The sequence below is a fragment of the Vairimorpha ceranae genome, assembly GCF_000988165.1.
Source record: "Vairimorpha ceranae strain PA08 1199 chromosome Unknown NODE_3, whole genome shotgun sequence".
Lineage (NCBI taxonomy): Eukaryota > Fungi > Microsporidia > Nosematidae > Vairimorpha > Vairimorpha ceranae.
In genome coordinates, this window is record NW_020169298.1 from 113,120 (window position 1) to 126,935 (window position 13,816).

The 13,816-nt window shown below is 23.6% G+C and overlaps 6 protein-coding genes across 6 annotated transcripts; 2 read left to right on the forward strand and 4 right to left on the reverse strand.

The window, feature by feature from the left end:
- Window positions 1-563: 563 nt before the first annotated feature.
- On the reverse strand, window positions 564-764 carry AAJ76_3000113883 (hypothetical protein; the record flags this gene model as incomplete). Its single annotated transcript, XM_024475031.1, has 1 exon — window positions 564-764. The coding sequence occupies one exon, from the start codon at window positions 762-764 to the stop codon at window positions 564-566; it is 201 nt and encodes a 66-aa protein (XP_024332196.1).
- Window positions 765-4,077: 3,313 nt separating this feature from the next.
- Window positions 4,078-4,665, forward strand: AAJ76_3000117197 (homeodomain protein class 1; the record flags this gene model as incomplete). Its single annotated transcript, XM_024475032.1, has 1 exon — window positions 4,078-4,665. One exon carries the CDS (start codon window positions 4,078-4,080, stop codon window positions 4,663-4,665), a length of 588 nt encoding a protein of 195 aa, XP_024332197.1.
- A 3,354-nt stretch (window positions 4,666-8,019) lies between these two features.
- AAJ76_3000121139 (kinase family protein with arm repeat domain) lies at window positions 8,020-8,847 on the forward strand (the record flags this gene model as incomplete). Its single annotated transcript, XM_024475033.1, has 1 exon — window positions 8,020-8,847. One exon carries the CDS (start codon window positions 8,020-8,022, stop codon window positions 8,845-8,847), a length of 828 nt encoding a protein of 275 aa, XP_024332198.1.
- A 60-nt stretch (window positions 8,848-8,907) lies between these two features.
- On the reverse strand, window positions 8,908-11,364 carry AAJ76_3000124483 (hypothetical protein; the record flags this gene model as incomplete). The annotated part of the gene is made up of 1 exon (XM_024475034.1): window positions 8,908-11,364. The coding sequence occupies one exon, from the start codon at window positions 11,362-11,364 to the stop codon at window positions 8,908-8,910; it is 2,457 nt and encodes an 818-aa protein (XP_024332199.1).
- Window positions 11,365-12,501: 1,137 nt separating this feature from the next.
- AAJ76_3000125974 (sorting nexin grd19 like protein) lies at window positions 12,502-12,855 on the reverse strand (the record flags this gene model as incomplete). Its single annotated transcript, XM_024475035.1, has 1 exon — window positions 12,502-12,855. The coding sequence occupies one exon, from the start codon at window positions 12,853-12,855 to the stop codon at window positions 12,502-12,504; it is 354 nt and encodes a 117-aa protein (XP_024332200.1).
- A 63-nt stretch (window positions 12,856-12,918) lies between these two features.
- Window positions 12,919-13,668, reverse strand: AAJ76_3000126787 (syntaxin-like protein; the record flags this gene model as incomplete). The annotated part of the gene is made up of 1 exon (XM_024475036.1): window positions 12,919-13,668. One exon carries the CDS (start codon window positions 13,666-13,668, stop codon window positions 12,919-12,921), a length of 750 nt encoding a protein of 249 aa, XP_024332201.1.
- Between the last annotated feature and the right edge of the window lie 148 nt (window positions 13,669-13,816).

Here is a 13,816-nt window from a genome sequence, read left to right on the forward strand (position 1 = left end):
AATATTCCAGAAGATACTGAAAACAAGCAAAAATAAAAAGTTTTTACATAATTGGGATGCTACAAAGGAATTTGACTTTATTTAAGTAATACTCTAATGAGCTTAAAATTTTATGGTTGTCGTCTGTTCCTTGCAGGCTTTTAAAATAACCCTTATATCACTTGATAATTTATTAGAGTTTTTGTTTATATAAAACATGAGTTAAAATGTTAAATTTTTTTTATAGTAAATTTTTCAAAAAAAACTAGCTTGTGCTGTCCCGTTAAAAACGAGATCACAAATATAATGTGTGTTCTTTGGCTGAATGTTGTTTAATTTCTTTCCAAGTTCTAATACCCCTTTTTTCTTTATTAAAATATTTATTTTATTATTTTTTTCACTGCTACATAAGAATTATATGTATAGCTTATTCATTTATTAATATGATTTTTCCCCACTCAATAACATGTATTATTTCTGTGCATTTTAAAATTAAAAAATGTTCTAAAGAATACTTCTGTGTAGAAATTTTTTTGTATTAGAATGCCTAGTTATCAAAGAACTCTTTAGTTTCTAAAAATTTTTCATTTATATATACTGCATATTATATGTAGTACATTAAAGGTATGACATACCAAGCTGGCGTGTTTGCCAGGAATTGTCCCTGTGGCTAAAAAGCATTCTAGGATGCTGCGTAAAATTTGTTTACGTAAGGTTTTTTCATTGAAATAGGACTCTGTACTTGTAGAAGAAATTTTGTTGTAGTGGCTACCTTGATTCATCATTTTTAAATTAATAGTTTTCTTATTTATATTTATAGTAAACCAATGAACATATTTGTTTAGCAAATGGTCCAATATATTAATTTAATTACTAAAACGAATGGCGTTTCAACGTGATTTTGTAAATCATTAGTCATCTTAAAATGTGGTATAAGAATTATACCACATTTTCTTTTAACCAAATGCTATCTCTGTAGGCATAAACCCTTTTAATGCTGACTGTATTAAAATCCAATCATCTCTTTTTTTTTTTAATACTAACTGCACGCATACCTATATTACTCGCATCCATCTTTAGTAAGAATTACTACCAAAAAATGCTACTTAGGTGTTCCTAGGCCATTAATAATTTTTAATTTTTTTTAACACATTTACTTTTTAAGCTACTTTATTTCTATTTTAAACAAAATCATTTAAATTTGTCGTTAAATTAACAGCCAATCTTACATAGTCTATAAAATCCTACTACTATCCAATTGTTCTAATTCATAATGTCTGAAAACATTTTGATACTTAATTATCAAATAATTCATTTATAAATCGGAGGTTAATTATCTTTGTCATTTCATGTAGTTCGTAAAAATTAAGATTTTAGTTAAAAACATGTATTATAGTTACATGTCTCACGTTTTTGTAATCTCAATCTCCATAATATTTCAAATAAATGTTTATCGTGTTATAACACATATCTGGAAAAAGTTAAGATATTACCAATTTATCTATTTGCTCCTTTTTTTAAAATCACTAAAAATTCGTCCACGATCATTTGTTATATTTATAAAGAGATTCAATATTCTATAACAATAATTTTTCATTCAAACATTTTCATCAAATTCAAAAAGTTTTCATTTTCGGCAATTTTTTCGACTGAATGCTTTACAATACTTCTTTAAAATCAAACAATGTGTAACATTTTACCGGTCTTGCTTTTCAAAAGTCTTTTCTTATATTTACTAAAAATATTTTTATTAAAAATGTCAATGAAGGCTATTTACAAATCTTATACCACTATTCAATTTCGGTAATAAATAGTATTTCTAAATTTTAATCTTTAGCCTTTAAAAAATTCTTCACATATTTAAAATGCCGCTCTGTTCTCTTAAATAAAGCTTGTCAAACTTTAAATCTTCATAAATACCTCTTTCTTTTTCTGTCTAAATTTTTCATTTTTCATTTTACATTTATTAATCTTTCCACTATAAATACAAAACAAGTCGTTAAATTTATGACAATGTTTTCTAACATCAATTTTCTTATTTTAAGCTTTTCTATATTTAAATCCTCTATAGATTTTTTTATTTTTAATCTTTGTCAATTTTCTCTTCTATTAGTCTTTCTCAGCACATAGTCCAAACCACCACCTTATTATTAAAAATTAGCAAAATTTTAATATCATATAATCTTAAAATTTTATAAAACAACTTTCTAGCATAATTAAATCATCTTATTGATAAATAGCATAAATACTTGTCTTCCGTATTCTGTTTATTAATCCTCAGCATATCTTGACCATGCTACTTAAAGTCTTCATCATCTTTACATTCATTTTTTTTCTTTATCCTTTTTCTTCTTTAAGTTTTCAAAGTTTCAATACTTTTTTTAGTTGTTGCTAAAAGTCTGTAGGAATTGCATGATTTTTATTGATAACTATCTAAAATAAGTACGTTAAAATAATATTTGAGATTACATGACTTAATTAGTTTCAAACGTTTAATCTGGTAAAACATATGTATTGTTTACGATTGGCCAGCATGACCACAACAAACTTATTTCTTATTCATTATTCATCACCCTTTTTCCAGTATTCTCATACCAAAAATTATAAACTTTTGCTTGTTTTGTTTAAAATTACTAGTTGTACGAATCATAATCCTTTAGAAGGCAATGATTATAATATTTAATTTTTCAACTTCCTAATTAGGATCTTCTCTTGACAACAATATTTGTGTACCCTAAAAAATAATCTCTCACAATTGGTGGAGCATTTTTAAAAACAGATTTGACATATAGTTATAATTTTAAATCTTTCCTAAGTCTAATTATTGTATAGGCTATATCACTTCACATCATTGAATTTGTCGTTTTTTAACACATTTATTTATGAAATCGGTCTACGCTAAAAAAATATAAATTTTATAGTAGCATGAAGAATACACAAACAAAAGAATGTAAAGGAAAATTTAGAATAGAAACAATAATTTTTTTTGAAAACTGTACATTTACTGAAAAGAGTATTGGCGTGAAGAGCGTTTTAAAAAATAGTTAAACAGTATTACGGTAAATTCGGTAACTAATTTGAATTTTTTATTTTAGGTATAAGTTGCAAGATAATGACTTAACTTTTGTATTAGATTATTTAAATGGCTTGTTTTTGAATTTTTTAAAGATCAAATATTTGCAAAAATGCCTTATTTTTAAATAACAAAGTATTTCGAATTTAGTTTGATTTTCACTTCAAATTTGCATATCGATATGCTTTAAAGTATTGGTAATAAGAAACATAAGTCTAATATAATCAAGTTCTAATATAAAAATCAACAATTCCTTAGGCGTATGTAATCTAACAAAAGCTATTAAAGAGTTTACTTGAGATGCATTTTTGTATACTAATTTTTAGTTTCCAAAAATTGTAAGTTTGAGCAAATAATGTTAAAATGCGTTTAATTAGTAATTTTGATCAGAATATATTAAAAGTACAATTTTGAATATCATATTGTTTGTACCCATCTTTTTTACGACTTTAATAGATGACTATTTTTTAATCGTATTGTAATTTGTTTACGATATAATACTACACACATAATTTTAATAAGCTTGATTAAATATTTTGTAGTTGTGAAAAATAAAAAATGCCATAATGCCTATTAATCGTTTAAATAGAGTAATTGTAAATTATAATAAAAAAACTTGCTATAAAATGTATTTACATGAGAATAGGAGAATACATATGTACATGATATTACTTAACATTGTCTTAAACGGTCGTATCAGCTAATATAAAACATTTTTTTATATATAAATTAATATTTAAATAAATTTAATATCACTTTTTAAATTAATTTAAAATCAAATAAATTACAAATTAATAAAAATAAACATTAAATTAATTTTTATCTGTTGTAAAATTTATATTTATTTTTAATTATTAATTAAAATTTTATAAATATCTATAATTCAAATTACAATATGTTTAAATTACTTTTGTAGTTTATCAGTTGAATTTTAAGTTTATATTAGAAAAAAACAATAGGGACAGCAAAATTTGTATATATAAAATGGCTAGAAAAACATTTATATAATTATTGTTAACAGGGGCATGCCAAACAAAGAGGAAAAAATTATGGATTGCATTGTGAGAGTATCTAAGGCCGAAAAAGAGTATCTTAAAAATAAAATTGATAGAAAAATTTATTGTGAAATAATCATGGAAACTAAAGATTTGTATGCCGACTTTTTACATAACAAGAATTTTCATGATGAAAAATATTACAAAGTATTTTTATTATTTTTACTTAAAAAATCTTTATGCTATTTAATGTTTGAAGACGAATTGAGTGAAACAATTTTTTTTCATGTTTCTCAATTTGAAAAAAACCTGAAATTATTAACTAACGACTTTTTGTCAACAAATACATCGATCATTAATAATAATGTTGAAAACAATATAAATGATGGATTTAAAACAAAAAAAACCAAAAGAACGACTAAACGATCAAATTATCCACAAAAAGTTTTAAGAATTTTCAAACAATGGTTAAAAGATCATATAACGAATCCATATCCTTCTGAGGTCGAAAAACAAGAATTTTGTGAACTCACGGGTTTAGATATATCACAAATTAATAATTGGTTTATTAATGCCAGGCGTAGATTAGTTCCAAAAACATCGAAAAGAAAAATGTAATAATTTGAAACCGTAGGAATAATTTAAAACATTTTTTTATGTAAAAAAGTAATTTTTTTATTAAAAAATTAAACATCTATATATATTTTGTCAGTTTGATTTAAAAAATAGATTTCAATTAAAAAATAAGCTGAAAAAGTGTTCTTACTTTTGTATTATATTGAAAATTTACAACTTTATTTTTTGTGATCTAATTTAAAGCAGGTTAGAAATTTAATATAAGACTATAAAATAACCATTTAAGTTTAAAATTTGTTTAAATATAATCAAATGCCTAGAAAGCGATCCTATTAAAATTCTTTTACTTGAAATATATTTTTTTTTGATTAAATATTTCTGTATATTCTTTTATTTTAACTTTACTTTTATAAATAGTGTATTGTACAAAGAAAACTTTTTGTATTTATACATTTTAAACATATATCAACAATTAGTGCATGTAATCTCATTATACAAATAAAAAATATATGACCATTTAAAAGTGCAAATTCATTCTTAAAAAAATTGTTGATGTAAATAAACGCGTGCCGTTCGTTCGAATTACACCCTGTCAAAGTAATTTGTGCCAATAAAAAGTTTGAACTCTTTTTATTTACTACGTTACCAAAATCAAACATCTATCTATCGACTTATATAATAAAAAACATAAGAATAATTTTGATTTAATTTTTAACCCTTCTTTTTTTGAATTTGTAAAGTCTTTCTATTTTTAATTAAGAAAGAATAACACAAGTATTAAATTATTTCTTTAAGCATAGCACAATTTTTTGTGCATTTTTTTAAATTTTATTGAATAATTTAAATTATAGAACAGTCACTATTCCAAAATTTAATAACTGAAAAGGAATGCATTTTATGCTTTTAAACAATACACACAAGTTTAAAGACATAACGCAGATTAAAAAGAAGAGTCCATCTCATTTATGATCTCGTTGAAGCTATATAGCATTTTAGTTAGTAATCTTTAAAAATTTAACCAAAGCAAAGTTTTATAGTTTTTTAAAAAATTCTTATGAGGCTTACTATCATATCGCAAGAAGAATATGATTACATCGTAAATATTCTCAAAGGCGAAATACGACAGTAGATGGCAGTAAACATACTAAGTATTGTTTAAAAAAAAGGGCGAGCCGTTTATCTTGGTAGATAATTTACTTTATCTGAAAGATACAGAAAATGTCATAAACGGGTGTTAATGGAAGAAGCAATACTTTCTATAAAAATAGAAGTAAAAAATTGCCCAATTAAAATTATTATGGTTAGAATCATCTTTACGAGTTGAATAAACAACTTAACTTTTCAATTCATAGATGTGTTGTTAGGGAGGTTTGTGATGAGTGTAATATCTGCTTACAAGCTCATCCCTCAAGACAAAAGAAAAGTTTAAGCATATTCTGGCTCAGAAGCCCTTCGAGAGGTTAATCATTGATCTCATTGATATAAAGATTTACGCGAAACAAAATGATGGTTTTAGTTGGAAACTTACAGCTATAGATATATATTCTAAATATAAAAATACTTATGTGCTCAAAGGTAAGATTACAACCGAGGTTCTTTCATATCTCAAAATGGCTTTTTATAAACTTGGTGATCCTCAAATAATTTAATGTGATAACGGAAAAGATTAAGAAAATCTTGGTTGATTGATTTTCGTAAGAAAAAAAAACATTGTTTTAATTCATGGGAGGCCGAGATATCCACAAAGCCAAGGTCAAATAGAACGATATAATCAAACGCTCACAAGTTATTTGCAAAAGCATCTGCGTGATGGTGTGTTTGCTAGCGGTAAAAATTGGATTCCGTTCTTGGATAAGATGATTTATGAATACAATGTAGCGATACATTCTGCAACTAATAACTCACTATTCAATCTATTTATCAATAGAAGTCGGATTAACACTGTAACGTATCCTATAGATAGTACAATGTTGATTCGGATAAGAATCATATTAATAACAAAAAAATTTTTTAGGAGAAGGTAATAAAACAAAAGTAAAATTTTAGTAATTCAAAAAGATTTAGCACGCATGGACAGTAAAAGCCTCATTATTCATATTTGATACTGTAATAAGTATTAAAGTATTTTACTCAACCTTTTTAAATTTAGGATGAATACACAGACACTAAAATATAAGACATAAATATAGATGACAAATATAAATTAAAAGGGTTATGGCGGTAATAGTAAGGATTAAACATTTAAAATAAATTCATTTTATTGTACACCTAGAAAATTTATAAAGAATTAATAATACTTGTATTAAGTTTAAAAATAAAGCGCCGAAAAAATTTTATCAAATAACCCTTTAAAACAATAAAAACCTTTAAATATTTTTCTATCTTCTGGCATGTAATCCGCCTAAGTCTTGTTTTATTTATAGTGATGATTGTCTAAAAATAGATAACAAAACATTCCGAATATTTACTATATCTATAGCATGCAAAATAGCTATTTTTAAATTTAAAAAAAAATACTTAAAGTATTCTAAATTACTACAACTTAAAAAAAAAATTTTTTTTAATGAAATATGGCCATAGAAATAATAATATTTTGACTATAAATATTAAAATTAACCTTTTTATTATAGACAATTTATATAAGCTTTAAATGAAAACAAATAAATTAAGCTGTAAATGTAAACGATTTTTTATAAAAAAAACATTTTGTAAAGTTGCGCACAGGTTAATATTTGTATAAATAAACCCGTCAAGCCTACTATAAAATATTAAAGTGACCATAATCGCTCTCTGCCTGCGTAAAAATAAATATCATTTAAGTATAAGTTTATTTGTAAAAAGTACAAAAATGTAAAATAAGACTTATTTTACCAAAATTCAATATCATTGTAAAAAAATATATTTTTCGTAGTTTAACTTACAAAATTGTCTACATTCTGGATTTTACACAAATGTAGTATTTTTAAAAGATGTTGTTGTTAAAAAAATTGTTACTAAAATCAGTGGCTAATTTTTACAAAATTATTTAGGTCCGACACAAAACCTATCAACCTAAACCAATTAATAGATTGTCTAAAATCTTTTTGGCAAAAAAGGAATTATACTCTAAAAAATTGCATCGGTGTAAACACTTAATTTTTACAAAAGTTTACATTTTTATTTTTGTTCCACGTTATAATTGTTGTATTTAGCTATAGAATTTGCTTATATTTTTAAGGCAATTGTATCTTTTTTTGCTACATGCCCAATTTCTTTTTCATAAAACCTTACATAACCCTTTTCATTTACATATACCATTCTATATTATACATTAAATTTACATTCACGCATTATTTTATTTACAAATCCATTGTATTTGAATAATAAATTTTCTTGTTACAAAATTTTTCTACCCTTATGCTCTTTTCTTCACAGCAAAATGAGCTTTTAGCCAAAGGCAGATATTCTGAAATATATAGGTACTTAGACACAGACTCTTTAGAACTATTTATTATCAAAAAACATCCTCTTATGTGTTTTGGATTTAAGAAGGAATGGAATATTCGTGAGTTAGAAGCCTTTTCTAAAATATATGAAGATCCTAATTTTCTACACCCAAATATAATTAAATTTTATGGATATGAAGAAGATCAAGAAGATGGATACTTTAAATTAGAGTATATTAATGGATATGATTTAAATAGAATTATCAACGAATCGAAATCAAATAAGGCAGAGAAGCATGTAAATGAAGATACTATTCTTTTTTATATTTTAGAAATAATAAAAGGTCTTGAGTTTCTTCATAGTAAAGGAATTTATCATTGTGATCTTAAACCAGAAAATATTGTTATATCAAAAAATGTAGTAAAAATAGTTGATTTCGGGTCGTGTATAATTAGCAAAAAGAAAGTAATTAATGTGAAAAGTGAAGAATTTTTGGGAACAGCTGGTTATCTTCCTCCACAAATAGCTGATTATTCATATAAAGGAGATATTGATTTAGAACATGTAGATTTATTTGGATTGGGTGCTACGATTTATTTTTGTTATACAAAACGTAAACCTTTTATTGGAGATTCTTTATCTGAAACATTGCATAATGTTAAGAAAATGTATTTTGATTTAGATTACATTCAAAATGAAAATATTAAAGATATTGTTAAAAAGATATTTTATCAGGAAAAAGGTTATAATTTACAAAAAGTAACTGAAGCACTAGTGGAACACAAAAAGATGTTGTAAATAAATAAATAAATTATTACAATATTATAAAAATAAAAATTTAAATAAAACTTAATCTTATCATACTTGTTCAATTTTCCATACACAATTCCCTTCCGTTACACAATACAATACGGAAGCATTTACTTCTAAAGAATCCTCAGAAAAACACACAACTTTTTCATTAATCTTAAATGAACATATAACTCCAGATTTACTATTTATTGCTATAATATTCTCATCATCCGACAGTAAATAATAATCTTTCCAAATATAGCTTAAATAATATTTTTTTTTAATAAGTTTTCTATAATCCTGTAACTTTTGTCTTTTATTTTCATAGCAATCTATTCCTTTATTAATTAGACTAGTCCATCCGTTGTTAATATCATATAAATATGCACCGTAAAAAAAATCTACTATTAAAATTTTATCCTCCTTTATACAAACATTTTTTATAGCTCCCTTATCGTATTTAATAATTTTTTTATCAACAAATAATTCATTGTAACTCACTTTAATGCCCCCACTAAATGCTATTAGATTGTTATTGCAAGATTCTTGTGTCAAATTTTTTGTTCTAGTATTAAATCTAAACATTTTTTCATCAGTAAGAAAAGTGTATACCTTATTTTTATACTCTCCTGATAAAATATTTGTATTATCCAGCATTTTCTGCACACAAGATTTCTTATTAATTTTCTTATATTTAAACGTTCCGTTGTAATCAATACTACATATCTTTGACCCTTCTTTATGCACAAATTGAAAAATATTTTTATCATGTTGATATTTATATGTTGAAATTGTAAATTTAACAATAAATACGGTATCCTTTAAGAAAACGTAGTAATTATTTTTGTAAAAATGAATAGCTTGTATATTCTTAATATCTAATGTTGTTTTTTCTGAAAAAGATTCATTACACATTACAGTATATTTTCCTATTAAGAACAGGTTATTTGTACAGACCATCTTATATATTTCATCAAATTGCCCAATTCTAGTAAAATTACAATTTTGCACCGAATATAAAAATAAAACATTATTCATGTCAATAAAACATAATAAATTATTTATAACAATCCCCATGCGAAAAGCAAATTGCTTTACTCTAGATATTTCGTTTAACGATAAATCAAAAGTAAAAAATTCGTCATTATATGTACTGAAATATATTAAATTATTGTACAATAAAATGCATGAAACTTCTAAACATTCTTTTATAAAATTTTTGGTTTTTATTTTACCACAGCTAGTATAACAAACAAAATTGTCTTCAAAAAAAGAACAAAAAAGAATTTCTTCTGTAAATTCATATGTTTTCAATTTTTTTTGAGTTAATCTTATAATTTTTTTCTTAGAATAAAAAAAAAGACTATTATCAAATTCATAAAATCCTTGTACATTAAAATTTAAAGGCTTTAAATCAGAACATAAATCAAAAGAAGAGTTTTTAAGACTAAAATTATAAAACTCTGTAGCATCTTCTTTCACCGCAATAAATATATCTTGAAATATATAAAAATCTCTTAAATTTGAAATTGTAGTGTATTTAATAAGTTCACAATGTTGGAAGTTACTTAGAATACTTTTAAACTTGTTATTATAAAAATACAATTTTTTATCATTGTAAAAACTCTTAGATAAATTACTAACAGAATCAATACTTTGTATAATTTTAAGGTCATTATTGATAAATGTAAATAAATAACACACCCCGCATCTTGTATGACCCAATAAATAATTTTTTACTTTATGCAATTCATCAAAACTGTTCATTTTATATACCTTCACATGTATAGCGAGGTCCTCGCAAATATTTATTTTAATTAATTCGTCATCCCACATACTTAAAATCAAGCATGAAGACAAAACTGCATAACTCTTAACCTTTGTGTTTCCAAATTCAGATTCTGATACTTTCTTATTATTAATTTCATACCAAATAATTCCGTCACCTATAAATAAAGTACCTTGACAAAATGAAAATATTGATGTGCAAGGTTTTTTAAGTTTTTTGGTCAAAACAAGCTTATTATTGTACTTAAGTACATAAGTCGTATCTTCAATATCCCTAGCAACTACATTTAAAATATTTCCACAAAAATCAAAATGTAAAAGTTTAAAAAAATCAATATCATTGGGTATACATTCTTGAACAAGTTTATCTTTACAAAAATAATATACAAAAAATGTTTTATAGTCATATAGAACAATAATATTTGACCAAACATGATATTTAGTAAAATCAACCAAGTCTTCATTTTGTCCTCCTATACGCACTAAATTAAAAAAATTGTTATTTATATCACACTCTAAAACTATAATCTCATATTTACAACTGCCTACAAAAATTAAAATATCCTCAGTAAATTTAATAATTTTTTTAACAAAAAATGATAAATTTAATGTGCTTAGTAAACTGAGATTAAAGTCATAGATTTCTAAATGGGTAGCTTTATTACATAAAATAACTTTTGACATAATTATAAGATCTATAATTTTGGTATTTTGTGTTATTTTAGATATTTTCATACTGGGGTAAAAAATAAATTATGCAATAATATTCTTTAAATACTTTTTTTGCATAAAGATTCGTTTTTTTGGTAGTTTGTTTTTATAAACAAATTATATATATAACAAACTGATAGTAATTTTGTAAAAAAATATTTTATAACCGAGCAAAAAATAAGCGTAATATTTTTTGAATTCAAGTAAAAATAATTTTCTAGATGATGAAATTTTAAATATTAGACATTTTAAATTAAGTTCACAAATACAATTTTATACTTTGTTGGTATCAACATGCAACAATATACAAACTTTGATTTTTCTAAATTTTTGGCATGTACAATAGCAGATTTATGCTCTAAGTGTTTTTTATAGAATGTCTAAAATATATAAATTTATTTAAAAAATAAAAAATAATTCTTTAAACTTACCAAATGAAATTATTAATTTGTACTTAATAATCTGCAATGTATAATTATTTAATTTTTTTATTTGTATTTATAAAAACGTATTTTAGCAATTAATCTTTTCAAATTCTTGTAAAAAAATTATTTAATATTAACTACATTGTTAATTTTCAATTTTGCTATAGTGTAAATATTTTTTTAAAAGCTTAAAGTTCTATTTCAGCATTTTGTATGTTCTGTTAAATCAAACAAATTAAAATTAATTCTTGCTGCTGTTCAAAACATATTATCTCGTAAAGTACTGCTTGTTGTATTATAAAAAATAATGTGTAAGATAATCTGAATTTTTTTATTACTTTTTTTAATTTTTACATAAATCTTTAACAATGTGCAGAATCAACACTGAAAGTTTGAAATATTAATATCGTTATTAGACAAACAACGCTTTTTAAAATATTAAAATATTTTTTTGTTTTTATCCTTGCGATTTATGAAAGTTCTAGATTTTTATGATTTAAAAGGCATAATAACACCAATCGATAAATCCCTTTCATTTGAACAAAATTTAGAATTAAATCCTAATGCTTCTTTTTTTTCAGTATATGATGCTTATTTTACTACACTTGAATACAAACTATCATCAGAAGTGGACATTAAGTCTGTTCCTCTTCTGTTAGCAGAAACTTACAAAAAAAAAGGCAATGAAAAAATGTATAAAAGATTTATGAAAGAATACAATAAAAATTTATAGCATTTAATAAGACAAAAAATCTAATATTATTTTCTTACAATAATCGTTTAGTTCTTTTTTCACAATTAACATACAAATATATTTTACATAAAAGTTAAATCTCATTACACGTTCTTTTACAACCTTTTCATCCAATTTCTTAATTTTTTTATCAGGAAACACAGGCAGTTCTTTTATGTGTTTAGAAATCTTTTTATGAAGTTTGCTAAAATCGGAATATCTTTTATATATTATTTTATAATTTTTCATATTAATAATATTTGTAATTACTACTATTTCGTATAGAGTATAGCTATTAGACACACATTTTGTACTAGAAATATATCCCTCTATAATATCTTTTGATACTAAATGCATGTTTATAACACAATTAAAAATTTAAACAATTGTATTATTACTGATAAAAAATCCAAAAAAATATTATCGTCTAAACATCCAGAAAATTATAGCTAAAATGATCCAAAACATAAAAAATTTTATAAGCGATTTTCTTGTACTAGTCACCCCTTCTATTCCTTTTTTTAATATAAAAAGACTACTATCTAAAAATTTATCGCTTTGTTTCATTAAATCATCAATTCGCTTAAAACTTTCTTCTTGTAATGAAACATGTATTCCAATTTCTTCCATAAGATTTCCTATCTCAGAAATTTGTTGTGAAATTTCTCGCTGCGTAGAATCCTGCCTACGCAACCTTATATTTACTTCCTCTTGTAAAATCTCTTGCTGAATATAAGAAGGATTGTTTATTGAATTTTTAGGTTCATTTTCTGTTTCTGTAGATACAAGTTTATGATAGCTTTGTTTTTTATTATTATGATCACTTTCACACTTTCTTAAGTAAAAAATTGTCTGCAATTTGTATTCGTTAATTCTACTTTTTAAAATATTAAAACACGTATTATAAACATCTTCTTCTTGAGGATTGGTGTAAGTAATCGAAATATCCTTCAATTTGTTAAGAATATCCTGGCACATATTTTGAACATCAGTTATTTTATTTCTAACATTAAATACTTCATATTTACATTTCAAGATATTTGATAAATTAGATTTAATACGTTTATCTATTATAAATAATTCATTAAGAGGAGTATCAGGTTTATATATTAATCTTTGTGGTATATTTGAGGTTTGTACAATTTTGTTATATTCTCTTGTCCTGTTCATGCAAGGGCTACTTTATTTATATTTTTGAAAATAAATGAAATAATTTTTATACAATTTTTAAAAAAACAAATTAGTTTTAAAAATTAATTTTAAAAATGGTACCAAATAATTAAAACATTTTAAAAGAAAATAAAATCTTATTTAGTTG